General features: G+C 39.8%; 1 protein-coding gene across 26 annotated transcripts in view; it reads left to right on the forward strand.

Annotated features, from left to right (window-relative positions):
* Positions 1 to 16,580: 16,580 nt before the first annotated feature.
* SUPT20H (SPT20 homolog, SAGA complex component) overlaps positions 16,581 to 18,844 on the forward strand; it is a 29,938-nt gene continuing 27,674 nt past the window's right edge. For 20 of the 26 annotated variants that reach the window (XR_003960706.4, XM_030273809.4, XM_030273826.4 and 17 more), the window contains exons 1-3: positions 16,581 to 16,716; positions 17,430 to 17,527; positions 18,033 to 18,053. Coding sequence is in view for 25 of the 26 variants with exons in the window: in XM_030273809.4 (XP_030129669.3) it covers positions 17,510 to 17,527; positions 18,033 to 18,053 (39 nt within the window). In the remaining variant the exon portion in view is untranslated. The remainder of the gene's footprint in view (positions 16,717 to 17,429; positions 17,528 to 18,032; positions 18,054 to 18,844) is intronic. The other 6 variants (XM_041716418.2, XM_030273931.4, XM_072929805.1 and 3 more) reach the window with 4 other exon arrangements.

An 18,844-nucleotide genomic window follows, 5' to 3' on the forward strand; every position in this document is an offset into this window, starting at 1 on the left:
TGAGTCAAAGTTCCTCTGAAGAGATAATTTAAACTGCTCTGATTCCTGAATGAAGACAAAAAAAAAACAGGGCTGTTGATGAAACTTCAACCACAGAAGTCTACCTTTTCTTCTGTGGAAGGAAGTAAAATGTACTAAAACACAAATCACCCTCCAAACTGCTCCAGTAAAGATTGTGGAATGTAAGGAGATGAAAGCTAGTGACACTTTACTTTAAATCATGACACTACAATTTGCTACTTAATTAGTTGATAAATAGCAAGGTCAACTGCCCTCACATGAGAGGGGTGAAAGGAGTGGGAAAGCATTAACCTTACTTTCTCCTCTTTTTCACATGAGTTGAGGCTTAAGGCAGAATATACTGAGGAGAATGTGAGGGAAAGTGGTTTGCTTGCAGACCCACAATGTCTGGAAACAATACCCTGAAGGCAGATTTAAGAATGACATCTCAGGGTTGACCACAAAATACTTAACTATATTAACTCAATGCTTTATTGCTTTTTCCTCAAAAAACTGTACAAAAACCCCACAGACAAACTAAACAAGTCAGTAGGAGAAAACCTGACTGGGTAAAGAAAGCCCTGTACCTCAAGAAGGAACATCCCTGTGGTTACAACAGTTTAAGAGATTTTTTTCTTTTTAAATCATTTCAGTAATTTCTTTGTTCAACAAGATGAAGTGCAAAGTCCTACATGTGGGGATGAACAGCATCAGGCAGACGTATATGCGAAATACACCCACATATACCAGGTGAAAAGCAGCTTGACAGAAAATGACCTGGGGGCTCTGGTGAACACCAAGTTGAACATGAGCCAACAATATGCCTTTATTGAAAGAAGCCAAGGTTAACCTGGACTGCATTAGTCACAGCATTGCCAGGAGGTCAAGAGGGGTGATCCTGCCTCTCTGACACTGGTGAGGCTGCCCCTGCAGAGTTGTGTCTATGTGGGGCTTGTGAATGCAACAAAGACATGGACATACAGTAGAAAGTGCAATAAATGGCCACAAAGATGACACAGGAACTGGACCATCTCCCCTATGAAAAAAGGCTGAGAGACCTGAGATTTCAGAAAAGAAGGCTCAGGTAGATCTTATCCATGTCTATAAACACCTGAAGGGAATGTTTAAAGAGGACAGAGCTGGGGTCTTCAGCCCAGGGAGCTTGTGAAGTCCCCATCCTTAGAGATACTCAAAACCCAAGTGGGCACAGTCCTGATCAACTGGCTTTGGATGGCCCTGCTAAAGCAGGGATATTGGCCCAGACAACTTCCAGATGTCACTTGCAATCAATTATTTTGTATTTTTATGACAATAAGCAGTTATATTAATATTTACAATTGCATGCTTATCTTTATTTCATCTTTTCTTTTCTTATTTCACATTTTATGAAGTAGCTGTAAAGAATGAAATGCAGAAAAGACTTATCACACCACACCCTCACACAGCCTGTCACATAAACACTTAGTTTTTTGTTGACTGTAAATGTTTAGTATACTAAGACCAGGATTTATCTTCCTTAATTCTGTTTATCTAAGTAACTAAGTAACTTATTTGTCTAGGCTCCTGCTGCAAGCAGTACAGCTCGTTACAGGCATTGTTAACTGTGGTTAAAAGGACATTTTTATGCAACAGAAACCTGAACTGTCACCAAAAGGGAGGTTTCCACATTCCCCATGCTCCTGCATCCCTCCAGGGAAATAGAGAGTACACTGGAACCTGATTCTGCTTATTCCAGCAGCTGCTAAAAGAGACACAGAAGGAGCAATGGCATGAATGAAGCCAGAGGTATGCTGACTTAGAGTGGGCCTCTGGCCACGACTTCAGTCTACTTTTCTCCACTGGCTAAGGGGAGGTTTAAAAAAATAGCTCATACTAGGCTGTCTGCTAGAAAGAAATTCATCTCTTCTGTTGTAATTAAATGCATTTAATATAAAATCTGATCAGTTCAGCTGTGTCCCAGCAAAACCCTACAATCTCCAGTGGTTCAAAATCAAGTCTTGTGTGTCTGCATACAGTTCCCAGTGATGAAAATACATGCCAGAAAAGAAAGGCAGAATTTTATTTTTTTTACTTTGATCAGACACCTTTACATCAATTGTTAGAATTTTAAACTTACTGAGTGTATGAATCAATATCCTGGTTACTATCTAGCACTATGTGATAAAAGTGAATGTGAACAACAAATAATCAGAAAGTATCTACTGAGAAGTTCCACTTAGGCACACAAAAACACATTTAAACATAGTATGATAATAACAAAGAATGTGCCAGTTACCCAGAATAACACTGAAAGAGAAAAATACTTTCTCTGTGGTAATAATGTGATACACAAAAACAGTCCCAGAAGGAATGAGATCAGACTCCAGTCATTTTTAATATGGTAATTTTTCATCTGTTCTTTAATCTAATTCATCATTTATATTCAAGATTTGCATATTTAACTCACTGGACATCTGTCTGTTGCTTTCAGTCTATCTTGTCTGACACAATCCCATAAATGCTCCCATATGTCAATTACTTCATTCTAGTAAACACAGAAAAGGGATGAGGGTGCCAATGAATCTTGCTAAACTTCTCCCATAACTGAATCACTGTGGCACCAAACATAAAATACTATAAAAGAAGTACTAGGAAACAATCACAAGAAACAGCTGCCTAGATTCACAGACTGGATTAAAGCAACATAGCTGATGTTGGAAGCTCTGGGGCTATGACTCAAAGGAGAAACAGTCTGTGGCTATTCAGGCTACTTCTCAGGCTTTTCCTGAAGTGTTACACAGCAATGCCCTGCCATCCTTCTGCTCCAAGCAATCACGTACTGACTGTTGCATGTCCAGAAGTCTTTGAGAAGGGCCAGAGACACATGTGCAAATCTGTTACACATACACAGTCTAATCCAGGGGACACAGAAAACTAAGCTTCTCCAAGTTTTGAAAACTTTCTATCCAAAGTTCATTCTTGTTCAAAGAGCAGGGAAAAAGTGAGCTTAAAACAATCCTACCAGAAATGTTAACACTCATCTGCCAGAGATACAAATATTTGCTTTCATATAAGTGAAGAGACTTCCAGAAGCTATGCAGTAACTTTCTGAATACTGAAATCACCAGTCTGTTAGAATATTTGGTGGTGTTCTCAACCTTTAGAATCAATTTCTAAATGTCTAATCAATGTCTAAAATGAAGAAAAACCATTCATTCATACGGCAATTTGTGTGGATTTGAAAAGTGTGTTAGCATGTAAAATTCTCAAAAAATAAGGACAATATTGGAACTTATGAACATAAGAACTGCCTTTCCAGCTACAAAAAGAGGTTCATTTGATTGAACAGTGCCCTCCAACATTTGATTTAAGGAAAAGAGAAGAAAAATATAAGTATGGAGAGATATTCTTTTAGTAATATTTTCTTCATCTCCCACAATTTCCAATCCAGAGACCACCATTACTGAGTTATGCAGAACATCTTTCACCCCTTTGACTTACCAAAAATACCCTTTCTTCTCTATTCGTATAATGAGAGATTGTATAAAGTCATTGTCTTATTCAATCTCTCCACCAAAAGGTATTCAGAAACTATGAAAAGTAATTTCTGGAAATACCTTTTCCCATTTATATCACTAAATAAAAATGCATAAGTGAAGTTCAGAAGCTTCCCCCGTATTTTTCTTCCATTTCTTTTTTGCCATTGTATATTTCTTTTTTTTTCAAATGAAGAAGCCATAAATTTACAAGAAGAGGGGAAAAAAAGAATATAGAACAAATCTTAAATGTCATTCTAACTCATTCTAAGAGGAAAAGGAACAAGGAAAGAGTAGTTGTGAAAAAAAACCCCAAACCATTTAGTCCAACTCATGCTGTGTTTACAAGAAAACTCCAGCTGGAAACCTTAGCTAGACTATATTCCAAGCTATGTAGTTTTAACATTTATCTGTCCAAAGAATATCTACGATATCTGCTATGCAAGTCATGTGTTATTTGCACCATGCTGGGGACATAGAGTGGCTGCAGAAAAGGAAAATCTATCAGTGACAAATCAGACACATAATGAGGGAATTACATAATCTGTTTTTTATTGAAACATCTCACACCCTTTCCATTTGAGTGCTTTGGTAACTTTCTCCACATTTACAGAGGTTGCACTTTTTCTCAAAGTGGGCCTGATTGAAGAGTGGGATTTTTTCTAAAATCATAACAGGGAATATGAAATAATTATGTCTCACTGGATAAATTTTCAGCTGTTTTTTTCTTTGGATAATTAGAACAACTCTGAAGCTATATAATTAAGAGGTAAAGCTTACTGGTCAATTTAATTATGTATTTTGTAGTTACACAAGAGAAATCTGGTGCCTAAGATGCTGGTTTGTTGATCTCTGGAGAGCAGACTTCTGAATTCTGTGAGAATCTGCCTCTCCATTGGACTGGGCCAGTTTCCACCCAGCTTCATGATGAATGCACCATTGGCCAAAGCTGAGCCCATCAGAGACACGGGTAATGTCTCAGTGATAACGTATTTTAAAATGGGTGAAAAATGCTGCACAGCAGCATCGGGGAGAGAGGAGTGAGAAAATATGAGAGAAACAAGTTTGCAGACACCAAAGACCCATGGAGAAGCAGAAGGAGGAGGCGCTCCAGGTACCAGAGCAAAGATTCCCCTGCAGCCTGTGATACAGACCATGGTGAGCCAGGTTGTTCCCCTGAATCCCTGAGGATCACAGTGGATCAGATACCCACCTGGAGCCCATGGCAAGCCCCACATTGGAGCAGATGGGTGTGCCCCAAAGCTGCAGCCCATGGACATCCCACACAGGTGCAGGCTCCTGGCAGGAGCTGCAGTCTGTGGAAAAGAGACCACATTGATGCACATTTTCTCATGGGATTTGTGAGCCCATGAGGGACCCACACTGTAGCAGTCCATTCCTGAAGGACTCTTCCATGCTGTGGAAGGAACACATGGAGGAGCAAGTTTGTGAAGAATTGCCACCCATGGGAAGGACTCATTGGAGAAGGTCATGAAGGACTGTAACCTATGTTTAAGGATCCCACACTGGAACATGGGAAGAGACCAGGGAATAAGAAGTAGCAGAGACAACATGTGATGAGCTGATCACAACCCCCATTCCCCATCCCCCTGTGCTGATGAGGGTAGGAGGAGATGGAGAAATTGATAGTGAAGTTGAGCCCAGGAAGAAGGGAGGGGTGGGGGGAAGGTAGTCTAAGATTGTTTCTTATTTCTCATTATTGGCAAATAATAAATTAAATTAAATTAATTTTGCTAAGTTGAGTCTCTTTTGCCCATGATGGCAGTTGAAAAGTGATCCTTCTCTCCTTAGCCCACCTAAAGACTTTTCATTGCATTTACTTCCCCTGTCCTTTTGATGGAAAGAGAGTGATAGAGAAGCTTGCTGGGCACCTTATGGCCCAGCAGGACATGAAAGCACCGGAAGGTAAGGGATGTGCAGCATGTAAACTCTCACAGCTAGTGAATAAACCTTTACTTCTTTTGACCGTAGAGCAGTGTTTGCTCAGTCTTCCTGTTGTGTCAAGAATATTCCTAACTACATTTACAACATCTAAGACTGTGGCATTATTTGAGTGTTACCTGAGTCAACCAGTAGTGAACAAAATTTCAGCAAAATATTAGAATAATATCTGAATCTAAAGTTGTCTCTTCTTTATAGAGAAACACAAACATAAGCCACACATACTCTGACCACTCTTTGTAATTCTCTGAAGTTCAGAAAGGCAACACAAATACCTGGAAAAACTCCATTTGAGGCATTTCCATTTATTCCCTACTATGAATTCTTACTCATTTATTGCCATGAAATGTTATCTACTTTTTGACATATCGTAGGGTAAATGGTGCATTTGAAAGAGGTAGCTGTCTGAAATGATATACAAGGTAGTTATTGTAGAAGGCATTCATTTCAGACAGAAATAGAAAAAGGCAATGCCAGAGACTTCTACAGCTTACAGCTGGATCAACTTCAAAATCTGATATTTGTCTAGCCATTCAGAATAGAAGAGTAAGGTTTTTTAATTAAGCCTGTTCATAGCATCTGCAGAACTGGAGAGTTGCTGTCTACATCAGAATAATGCTTGAGCTGCTTAAAAGAAAAGGTTATGAAGCCAACAGAAAGAACATCCAGTATTTATAACCCACATCATTAAATTTGCGATAAAACTCATAATGAAAAAAATAAAAATTACACCAACTATATTAATTCTGAAGGATCCCAAAATTGCAATTAAGAATTACTTCCCAAATAACTGTAATATAGCAATACTTGAAAAATTACATTATACTGTTCAGAAGGCCTTTCATAAAGACAACACAGAGCTATACAATTTTGATTAAAATTTCTAATTAAAAAATATATCAGTATTTTTTAACTGTCTGAGTAATACTGTGAACTTAAAACCAGGATTGGATTATTATATGATATAAAGTTTCTACCATAAATGCAGAACCAGTGTCCAACACTTGGGCATGAAACAAAAATCTAAGGTAGATTAACAGAGCCATAATTAGCAGAATAGTAAAGGACAAAGGCTTGAATCAGTGTCAGACTTTGAAGATAAAATTTTGATGTCATCAGAGCTAGAGCAGAAGTCGGTGACCTTAGAGATTTCCAGTGTCATGGACAATCTAGAACACCTGGACAGAGCTGACAGCTATGTTACAGGATTCACAGGGAAAAATGTGGAGCAGCTGAATTCCAGGAATGTACCCCTACCAGTAAAAAGGGCATTAAACTCACATACATAGGAAACAAAATCTTCTTCCCACCTATATAAGCAACTGATCCAGTTTAGCCCAAAAGAGACACTTACAGGTGATCAGCTAAATAATCTTTTAGGAGTGTTGAGCTGAATTAATGCAACTGAATCCCACTCTGTTCCCCGTACTGATCTCTTTATTATATCGTCATCTGAGGCACCTCACGTGAATGTGGAAACTTCTTTTGAGATGCAGAAGCTTAGGTGACTGAAGTCTGGGCATAATTCCCATCTTGAGTTCTTGAAGATACACACAGGGGAATGATACCTCTATACATATATCAGAATTTAAACCAGAAATAGCATAGCCTGTCTGGAATTTTTTAGTGATTACAAATGTATAGAAACAAATAGGATCCCTCAAGTATCAAGTCCACTTTTCCACAGCTCTAGAATGACAAGTCCAGAGTACACATCCCTTCCTTGCCTTCACACACATCAGAAGCCGTGACACACTTTATTTCCCATACCAAATGAAAACAGTAGCACCAAAAAATAGCCCTTGGCACAGCAAGAGTTTAGACAATAACTAAAAGTACCACTGACTTGAGAATATGCAAACATATGAGACCTGCAAAGTCAAAAAGTATGTTGCTTCCAAGGCAGCAGTTTGTCCTGGGCATGGTATTAACACTTTCAGCAAAACAAAACAAAGACAAAACAAAAAAGACCTCAGATTGTGGAGGGACCCAGATAAGAGAAAATGCACTATGTTTCTTTGAAAGCCACAGGTTTTAGGCTGGTCAGTCCCTTCAGCAGGCCTACCTTCCTACACCTTCTTCCAAGACTGAAATGAAATCCATAGACAAAAATTCCTTAAAATCATGAGGAGTAGCTGTTAGTTTTGATAAGACATTTATTTTTAACACATAAACAGAATTTACAAGCCAGCTTTTCAGTAACATATGGAATAAATTATCTGTGCTCATGTAAGAAAAGCCTAAAGACTTTGAATTTCAGCATCAGTTCAAAGTTTTGGATTTATTTGTCATTTACAGCATATATAAAAACATAATAATACATGAAAGAAAGAAAATTAAAAGCCAAAATAAAAAGAAAGTAAATTCTCATACAACAGCTTTCTGGATTCTCTAAACAAAAAGGAGATATAGTGATTCTATCTGGAAAGCAACTAAAATAAAATGGCTTTGAGTTGATGTTCTCCTTAACAGACACACTTGAAGGTCATAAAGATGAAAAGCGGAGGCTGCCAACAACTGGAAACAAACATATATTCTCAAACAAAATTATGACCTGATATATAAGAAAAAGTTACATCATAAGGATACTTGGCCTTCTCACCATGTGATTTTTCTTCCATGCTCTGTCAGTTGAGCAATATTTAATCTGACTTTTTTCTCAGAACTACTTATTCATAAGAAAGGCTATTATTTATACTGAACACCATTTTAAATTGACTTAAAACAGAGCCATATTGAAAAATTTTAAATTTTCAGACACACAAAGATAATTGCAACACAATAGCATTCTTTCCAGGCTTGAGGGGAAAAAAAATGAAGGCCCCTGCTGTCAGCTATTCCATTTATCAGTTATTAATTTTACTACAGTGAAAACTAGTATTAAATAGCTTAATCCAGACTTCCTTTAGAAGTTTCACCACAGAGGAGTCCCAAGTGTCATTTCAGGCATGTTAACTGGAAGGATATCTCAGCACAATTACCATTCGGTATCTGTTCAATCTATAGAGAAACTCTGCAGCTGGCTACGTTTCTGATACCAGAGCTCACCCAACACCTAGAATTCCACACCTGGGACTTGTCAGAAGAAATGTGCTTCTGATAGCTCTGAAAACTCAGCACCTATTTCATGCATAATAAAGCAAGTAAAGTGCTCTTCCAGGCCCAGGCCTGTTACCTTAAGAGCTCAATTCTTGAGGTATGTCCAGAACACAGGAAGTGTACCAATGTCTTCATAAGGGAGATTGAAGTGTCCCTCTTTCTATCATTGCACAATGATTATTAGAGTGATTAGCAAAGATTTGTATGATGGTCATTTAAGTCCACTCCTTTCTTGGGTGATTAAAGATACTGTTCCTGCTGTCCCATCCCCACAGCTCTAGATATTCAGAAAAATGTATGTTTCTAGCATAAGACAATGTGAGGGAAGAATGGAGAAAATGTGAGTTGTTTTTGTTAGCTCCATTTAAATTGGGCCATTTTTCATTATTAAGAAAAGGTTCTTCAAACTAGACAGGGAGAAAGAACATGGAAGATAATGAGGAAAAACCCGAGAAAGGACTGATAAATATGTATCTAATCTTTGATCATCTTTTGAGAGCAAGGACTGATGCTGCCATCATTTTGTTACTATGACTTTACCTTCAAAGGAATTCCTGTGCAATGATCCTGCTGCAGAGAAAGCTGGAAAATGTTATGATTAACAACACTGCTGTTTACAACAGTTTCAACAGTGCAGTGTATATGATTTCCCAATCAGCATGTTGGCACTCATGAAACATCCATAGGTACTTAGCTCTGCCTAACATAGTTACAGTATGTTTCCACTGCAAAAATGAGCATGCCAAAGCACTTATTTGCTCTGCCCCTTCAGCAAGCTGACACAGCATGGTGTGCATGCAGGCTGGTAAACCACCACCTCCCAAAACAGTGATCTTGGGCCAGATGCCAGTTAGATGGCAGAGACTTGTGCATGGGATCCATCTCCCAGAGCTTTGAAGCTGCACACACACCTCTCTGCATGTCCGATAGGACACACACACTAAATAACTTCAGACCCACAGATGCTCTCATATAGGTAGTTCCTGAACCCTCTATGTCTTAACATGCTGCCTCTGGATGCTTATACTCCCAAAGCTCCAACTGCTTTGATTTTTTTATTACTTTTATCCATATCAGACAGCTTTGCATGCTTTCTCAGTCATGCCTTCTTAGTTGGAGACAAAATTATTGGTCAGCAAAGGATTCACAACACACATAACCTATGCTTTGTCTTCAGACTCAGCAATGGAACAAAGAAAAGTGAGGTCTACAATTTCTTGCCAAGGTCAATTGCAATAAAGAGGGTCCAAGTCTGCTATGCATCACATCTTAAGAGAGGAAAGGTCTAAGGCCTCAAAAACTAAAACCCATTGGCAAGATTACACTATGCTACAAGTGAGATGACCAATGATGGATGAAGAATTCCCCCATACATAGGGCCACCTTTGGAGCTCTCTGTGGAGAACTGGCCCTGGATATCTCCTCTGAGACCATCACAAGCCACCAGCCCATCTCAGTGGAGAAAAATATTGTCATTGGTTACTCTTCACTTCATTATGCCAACCTTTGCCAAATACTGGGTAACCAAATTAGTTTCAGAAAGCTTCTGACATGCAGAAAGGTGTATGAGATTGCTGAGGCTACCAACTACACCATCTACACATGACTAGTACATAGCAGCAATGCTTGATTATTATTTTTGGCATAAGTAGTAGGACAGAGATGAACTGAACAAGTAACTCTTCTTAAACTGGGTGTCCTGAAAGACAGTATCACAGGAAAAGTAAAATGTGAGTCAAAAGGCTTAAACACCTGGGGCTTCAATACCACAGTTTGCTCATACTGCAACATGTAGTGGCTCAGTCAGGCCTGCAAAAAAGCCAAATTTTATTATCCTGGACTGTCAATGTGCTACAGCAAAATTTCAATAAAGTTTACAGTAACAAATAATTACAACATATATCACCCTTCCTGCTACAGAGATAGGTAAGTTTGTTCTGCACCATCTTACAATAGTGTGAAAAATTTAGAAGAGTCCACATAGCTTTTCCTATTTTTGGTTCACTAAGACAAGTTGAAAACAAATCCCAGCACACAGCCAAAAGTATTTTCTTTGCTAGGGAGTATTAACAAATGTACAAATCCATCACATCGCATTCTCCTGCAAATACTGATATCAGACCTGCTCAGAAACATAACAACAACTTCCATTGTTCACATTGTATATGTGAAATTTTAAATTATTTACTTCTTCAAAAATTTAGGGGAGGAGGGAGGTCTCGCTCTCTGAAAAATTATAAAAATAAGCACTATCAAACCTTTCAAACATCCTGCTCTCATTTTAATGTTCAGTCTTCTGGCTCTCCCACACTCCCTTCCATCTGTGGTTTTGCAGCTTCACTACTCCAGAGCCACACATGGCAGATGTCACATGTCAACCTGATCTGGGATTTGTTGACTACTGGTCAGGCAACATGGCTACAGGGCTGGTATAATGCCAGCAAAGCCAGGAGCACAATCCCACTGTATGTGGCCCTATTGCAGCCACAGCCCTTCCCTGCAGCACCCCCAGCACTGGCTTGGAACACACCTACTCCACAGGCAGGCACACATCCCTCCTGCAATGCCACAGGCACAGCATGGAGCTGCTGCTGCTCTTCTCACCCCCACCTGCAGGCACACATCCATAGTACACACAGACATCAAAATGAGAAATGAGTGCTGTGTGTTTAAACACACACTGGTCACTTGAGAGAGATGTCTCAGATATTTTAGATGTTGATCTCATGACAAACAGTGCCAAAGAAATGAGCATCACTGCCAGTCTGGGTGAATGCTAATTTCTCATCTCTTCAGGTTGCCTGTTCTTGTCACAAGGTGGACCTGGCCTTGTCAGGCATGCAGTCAATACAGGAGAAGAAAGAATGTTTTCTTTCTTACACCAGAAGCAATATGAAGCTCCTCATCTGCCTTCCCTTGGCTTTGTCATACACTGATGTAGTAAGAGTGTTAAGCCTTTGTATAGGTTTGCCATGAGCCTTGTGGCTCTCCTTGCTTTAGCATGCATGTATTTTTTAAAAGGAACACTACAAAAGAGCAAAATAAAGGGTGAATGAAGTATTGATCATGTGCTACATTTTAGTTACTCATAACAAGATGAAATCAGTTCCTATTACCAGCAAGCAAAGTACAGAAGTACCAGGACTATGTGTCAAATGTGATGCTGAAGACCTTGCCCCTGCTTTGGATTACCAACCATCAGTATTACAATCCCTTCCTTTAAGATGTTGCTGAGAAGGTTACAGGACTTGAATTAACCCTTGTTCTATGGAACAAAGAAAAATTCCTTATATCTGTCTCTGATCTTCTTGAAGTAGATACTTAGATAACCAGTGTATTAAATGCAATCACAAAGCTGGATCTAAAACTGCAATAGCAATTTCATAGAAAATTAGAGATATAATAATTAAAAAACAGATTTGATATTTTTGTCACTGCTCTATAATTTTATAATAACTGTGGATCTGCCAAACTTATCTACTTCAGTACTAGAAAATACAATGGATTATTTAATATTAACTTAATTATGTAACGTATTCTAAATTTCCAAAATTTAGAAGTCTCTCTCATAACTCTCACTTCTGGCAATTTCTTAAGAGATTTTTCCCTAGCTGATTTTTAACTATTTACCTTAGCAGTACAGCCCTGACCTCTAGTGGGTTCAGTGAAACAATATTGCAGAAAGGATAAAATGTTAACTTGGTTTCATAAACAATATCTTTTAAACCTGGAAAATGTAGAGTTCCAGCAAAGCCATGCAATCAGCCAAGGAATAGCTGTTTTATTAAACAGATGAAAATTAATTGCAGGCTAACAGCAGTACTGTGTTTGCACTATGCCAACATCCATCTGGTTGATGAGGTGTTTTGATTCTCAGCAGATGACTGCTCATTTCCATTGGGAGATCTGTATTAGGTAAACTCCATTATTAGGCTCTTAGTTATCTGCAAAGTTTGCTTGACTTATCTTTTTTTTGCTAACTTACCTTCAGACAAGAGATACCCTATGACTGGATTCAGAATAAACAAGTAAGACAGGTTAGGGATAAGTACATTCCAATTTTTCTACAATCTAAGAATTAGATTAAGACCTGATTGCTGCAAAGGCCTAAAAACCTCTATTACATTGAGCAAAAATTTAACACTTGCATGATACACTCCAGTTACTCAAAGACTGAGGATCTTAGGTTTCCTGTTATTTTTACCCCAGTGTGAAAATTAAATCCAGATCTCTGAAAAAATTACTGAAATTATTTTCCAATTAGGTATGTGAGGCTTCCACATAAAGACTGCAGAAAATATGCAAAAGACAGCATTAAATTCAGCTGCCTTCATCTAGCAGGTCAAAGAAAGACACAAAGTGATGGGAATGACGTCTGCCTCTTTGAAATTCCTGACACAGGATAAATGATGCATGGATAGACTTAACAAGATAGCCACAGATACTCTGCCATACTCCTTCCTACATGTCCTACAGTCTCCAGCACAGAAGAGTCATGAAAGCACTCATACACCTGATTCTCTTCGTCACATCATGTACCTACATTAATGAATATAATGTTCTTCTAGTTTGCTGTGAACTAAGCAAACGGGAATCAGGCCAAACTAGGCAGGCAGAATATAATAAAGGTGACACTATTGAAATGAATAACAATAGTAGTAATAATAGTAATTAAAAAATTAAACAAATATACCTCTTTCAAAGAGTGAAAAATGTGCTGCACTTTCACATCATCTGTAAAAGTTAAAAATGCAAATATGCAGATATGCTTTCCAGATTCTGAGTACTGCAAGAGAAGGCCAACAAGTCTGTTACTTATAAAGTCTGGACTACTCACTCAGAGCTCCCCATCCAAAAATTAATTATGTAGAAATAGTACATTTCTTTTCTTATTCATTACAGAAGATGTTCAGTAAAATACGTGATTTTTAATCTTTTAAAGAGAAGAAAACATCCTATTTCTATCCTTACTATAGTTTTATTAATTCAATAATTACATTAATTTTGTTCATAATACAAGCACATATATTATACTTTGCCAAATAAAAATAATTTGACAAAAATTTCTAGGGATCCTGAGGCTGCCCTTAACTTTGTTACAATGCAAGTCTTACACTCAGACATCATTGCCTTAATTAGAGGGCCTCGTTTTATTGTTCCACTATGGTTTGCCATGACAACCTCACTGTTTAGTCGACTGTTTTGATTGGCCATGTAGGACCAACTGGTAGTGGACAAAATTCTCTTCCCAGAAATACTTAAATACAATGGTTTCATTGTAAGCCTCCCTCTATGTGCTAGCAAGCTAGGTAAGTTTGGCATCATAGTCTCAATTTTTTTGGCTATATCTGTATTGCCCTAAGTTCTCCTTAAAATGCCTTTAGTGCCAAACTCCTCCAACCACAGGTTCCTTGGCTCTTGGAAAGAATATGACACCTACTCCAAATCCAAATAACAGATTGAGCTAGCATCATGAGACATTACTTACTATAAGCATGCTTTGGCATTCTCATAAGGGCTTCTATGTAAACCTCAAGAAAAGGACCAGTCAGAGCAGCCTTCCTATATTAAGTACAGCCTGCATTGCATAACCTCTTCAGGCCCAAGCTAATGCTGCCTTGCTTGCCTCCAGATCATCAGGGAGCCAATCTACTCTGACCACTGTCCATGTCCTCAGTTTTTACTTCCTTCTCCCTGTCTTTCTCAAGAAAACAGAAAAAACTGCACCCAAAAATCAGTCCTAGCAACCTCAGCCTCTGGCTTACTCTGTGTGGCTCACAGCGTTTCAGACTTACCACCTCTATTAAATTTCCTTGCTTTATTTGCTATTCTGAAAAGGACTGTTAAGTCCCAAATTAATTCTCTGATAGTCACATTTCTGTGTGCAGAAGTGCAAGCAAGATTTACCCACTTTAACTCCTACTGATCAGTTTATGCTGTGTCTAATAGGAACGGACAAGTTTCTATCAGACAAGTGGGGAGCAATGAAGAAGGAATGGAATTAAACATGCCTATGTCACAAAGCATAAGTCAGAAAATTCAGAAAGTCAAGGCTGTTTTTAAGGTGTCTCTACTAAGCATCTCAAAACTGAGGTATGAACTTAGAGAAAGGCTCATTTTGAGATGGAGACAGATAATTCTAGGGGTCTCTATGTGTTACTGCTCCCACAGACAGAGGAACACTTCAACACAGCCAAGAAGTCCCAAGGGAGTTACTTGGTTGACCAGCAGGAGGCTGACTAAGACAGGGATAATGTTTCCCGCTGAAGAACACAGATCCCTCAAGTTCTATGCTACACTTGCCAAACCTCTAAAATTCTATTTAAACAGTCAAGTTAGAAAAAACTGCCTACAAAAGAATGGATTGTTATACCTGACAAAGTGTATCTGACTTTAAAAGTAAATGGAAGCTGTGGGGTTTCTTTGTCTGCAAATAATTTAAGTCCTGAATACAGATTCAGGACTCTATAACCAGGGTAGGAAATGTTACCACAAGGATTTATAACTGCCCACACAGCAAGTCAATGACATAACTGATTTAGAATTCAGAAGTTCATGATTGTTTGCCCTAAGTTTCATCCACATGCTTACAAGTCTATCTCACTTGAATCAAGCACTTTCTACTCACAGCATGCTGTCATTTTTTTAATGTTATACTCAAATGAGAGGAACCATACTTGAATCACTGTCTCAGCTTCAGCATATAAATCTGACTCATAGGCCTGTAAGCCATTTAATTTTGAAAGAGCATAGGAAAATGAAAAACAGCTTTGCAATTTAATACTGGGACGGGTCTATCAATATGGCTACAAAATACTGGTACTCCCAGGCATACAGCACAGAAATTTAGAAAAAAAATTAGGTTAAAGGATGCACAATTGCATCCTCAAAGGAGCTTCAAAACTGGATGAAATGCAGCTGCTGAACGGTTGGACTATGCCCCTATTTAGTGTCTAGATGAGTCAAGAAAGAATTGCCACCTGCTTCTGCTCCAGGACAGGATTCTGGTTATTTTTGCTCTGGTATTCAGGAACAACATGGGCTCCCCCAAAAAAAATCAATAAACTAGCCTTCCTGTTGCCGAAAATAGGTGCCCAATTTATTTATGCCCACAGCTGAAGAGCAGTAATCTTATCAGATTATTCTATGCACTGAGAACCTCTGAGAGGGTCTACACACAACCAGCAATTGATTCCCACCATTTTTGGCTATGCTGCGAGACATAGAAGGGCTACTAAGAATCCAGCACTGAAAGTAAAACAGTAACAGCAACAAGACAGAGTACCTGGGTAGTCCTACAAGAAGCGCTCTGCTGTATCCAGAGCTACATGGAGCTCCCAGTGTCTACATTTTCTTGAGTTTTCAAGTCATCCCTTGATAGGACATGTCAGCACCATAAGGTTAACAAAGGCATTGAAGGGTGGTGGTAGGTGTGGTTTTTCCCATAGGACTCGCTGCTGGATCTCAGGGTAGCACGTTCGCTCATTGCTGTGAACAAATAAATTGTGGCTCAGTCAGAATTGCTAGAGAGGTCTGGGAAAAACGTGCTACAAGTCATAAAAGTGCTGTGCCCAGGGATATATGTACAGTGTGTGGTGTAGATGTGCCTGGCAGACCTTGAGTATGGATGCTCATGACCTCCATCCGGCCATGGGCTCCCTAGGCCCACTTCCCCAGGGAAGTGATTGAAGCTTGACACAGCTTCAGAAGTGTTTGGACACTGCTCTCACGCACATGGTGTGACTCCTGGGGACAGTCCTGTGCAGGCTCAGGAGATGGCCATACCAAACCCCTTCAAATATCCTTACATCATCCCTGAGACGCACAGGATCCTATCCTGATCTTCACAAGGGCATTAAAGCTGTGACTTGCAGCGCAGTCTAGGCGCTTTGTAAACTAACCCACTAAACCACCAAACCCCTCCAATTCCTGGGCACCTATGCGCGACCCTCAGCCACCCACCCCCCGCCCGCACCGCGCCCTGCCGGCCCCTGGCGGTCCCCGCGGCGCCCTGCCCGCCCCTTCCGGCGCGGCTCGGAAGCGGCGGGGCGGGCGGCCCGGGACGCCGCGGCGGGGCCGGCTGCGCGGGCGGGCGGCGGCGGGGCCGCTGCGCCGGGGGCTCCGCGGGAGAGGCCGCCAGGTACCGGCGCTCGGCGGGCACGGCGGAACCACGGCCGGGGAGGGGGCGGCGGGACGGGGCCGGGCCGGGCGGGGCGGGGCGGGGCGCGGAGGAAAGGGAAGGGAAGCGGGAGCCCGGCCTGCGCCCTTGGCTTTTGCCGGCCCGGCCCGGCCCTTCCCGGCCGGCTGCTGCCGTCGGGGGCTGCGCCGCTCGCTCTCAGCCCGGCGGGGCCGCGGAGGCGGTGGCAGCAATTTTTTTTTCATTTCTTGATTGACAACTTGCTAGGAGTCAGTTTTAAACCAAACAATGCTAGAAGACACGGCTAGTGGAGGTATTGGCTATGGAATAACACCTTCTCGAAGGAAAAACAAAAGAGCTGATGCAGTGTGCTAAACACTCTGTTTTCATTCAGTGTGTTAGCCTCCTGTGCATCTGAGGATGTGACATTCGGGATAGCCTAGGTAGACCTCTGCAATGGAGAAAACTATATGTACATTTACATGCTTATTGCTTTACTATTGAATAAAACTAAGGTAAAATTATTGTGAAAAGTAGTAGTGGTCATTGGAGTGAGAACCTCTGTACTAGCAGTGGATGGAACACTTGTTCCTACTCTTGGAGGAAACTGCTAATGTCATTAAAGTAGAATTAACCACCAGAAATGTTGTATTTAAATAAATACCCATCTAGTTTCTCAATGGTATTTTTTTTCTCCTTGAATTTTTTGTTTTCAGTACCCCAGGTCTAACCATCAAATATGATTCTTTGCCAGCTACACAAAACTCCTTGAGTACTTCTTTTGCCATTTGGCCACATGGCTTCTACTACAATGGTAAGTTAGGATTTAGATCATATATTTTCAAATATTTTTGCTCTAGTCTGCTAGCTGTCTGCCTGATGAGGAGAATGCTATTAATATGTGACATTTTATTTTAAAATATTGTTTTGCTTGCTATTGCTGAATTCTGAGATTTCCCTGTTTAAGAGTGTCTTTCTTCATAGCTTGTGAACACTTCTAAACACTTACTCACTGGCCAGTGCAGCATAGGAATTGCCATATCAAGCTAGTGGTGTTTTCAGTCATGAGTGGTGGTAGGAAGTTGTGTGTATATAAATCCTGCTTCTACATAGTAGTCTTGTATTCACAGGTGCTAATATTGCCATGGATTTTACCTAATGTTAAACAGTCAGTGAATTGAATATTTGAAATCATACCTAGACATAGGCATTGTAGATGTATCTGCTAGATATATTCTCTTATATAGAAAACTTCAGTATTTTGACATTTTCATAAAAATACCCAGGCATTTGAAAATTAAAGTGTTCTGTCGTGGCAGGTTCTACCTCACAGTAGTATGGTAAGTAGGTGGGGGGATTTTCATGAACAGGTAAGAAATTTTGTTTTAGGTATAATATATGAATGTTTTTGTTTTATATTTCTTTGTTGTTCTTTTGTTGTTGTGTAGTATGGTTTTCTTCACTGGATTCTATTGTATTAAAACATTATCTATGTAATAACTGGCACTACCTTGGATTGGACATGGTTCGTGTGTCTTCTATTTCTTGAGGCTCAAGTAGAGGTGTTTGCTTTTAGGAGCAGCTGATAGGGATGGTTTAAACTGAGGGAATAGAACAAATACATATTTGGGAAGAAGGACCTATTACAAGTATTCCTAGGCTTCACCAAATATTAGAGCTTGTCACAAGTACATTCCTAAGGACTTTATCCAGCTGCCACTGAAGTGAATGCATTGCTTCTCTGGGCTTACCTGGAGATGAGTCAAGCTCCTGACATTCTCCTACAACACTTCAGTTCTTAATAGTGTCCTCTTTTGTCCTCCCTACCCCGAATCAGTCTCATTGTCTGGTTCATTTAGCAGCTGCACATTATTCCTGCACGAAGGAGGTCAGAGCTTAAGTGAGTGCCAGAGAAGGAACATTAGGAGCCAAGGAAGACTTTCTTGGGGTTTTTTTTTGACACTGGTGCTTGTTTACTCTGGTTTGAAATACTTGTCAAAATTTAGTCCAAGAACTCATAATTCTGATCTGTGAAGTTGCGGGTTCTTTTTGAAATGGAAGTATGTCAACTGTAGGTGTACTGAAGTAAAAAGCATTCCAAAGAAGCTAAATTCATTAAAATAAATGGTAT

Source organism: Taeniopygia guttata, chromosome 1, assembly GCF_048771995.1.
Source record: "Taeniopygia guttata chromosome 1, bTaeGut7.mat, whole genome shotgun sequence".
Classification (NCBI taxonomy): Eukaryota; Metazoa; Chordata; class Aves; order Passeriformes; family Estrildidae; genus Taeniopygia; species Taeniopygia guttata.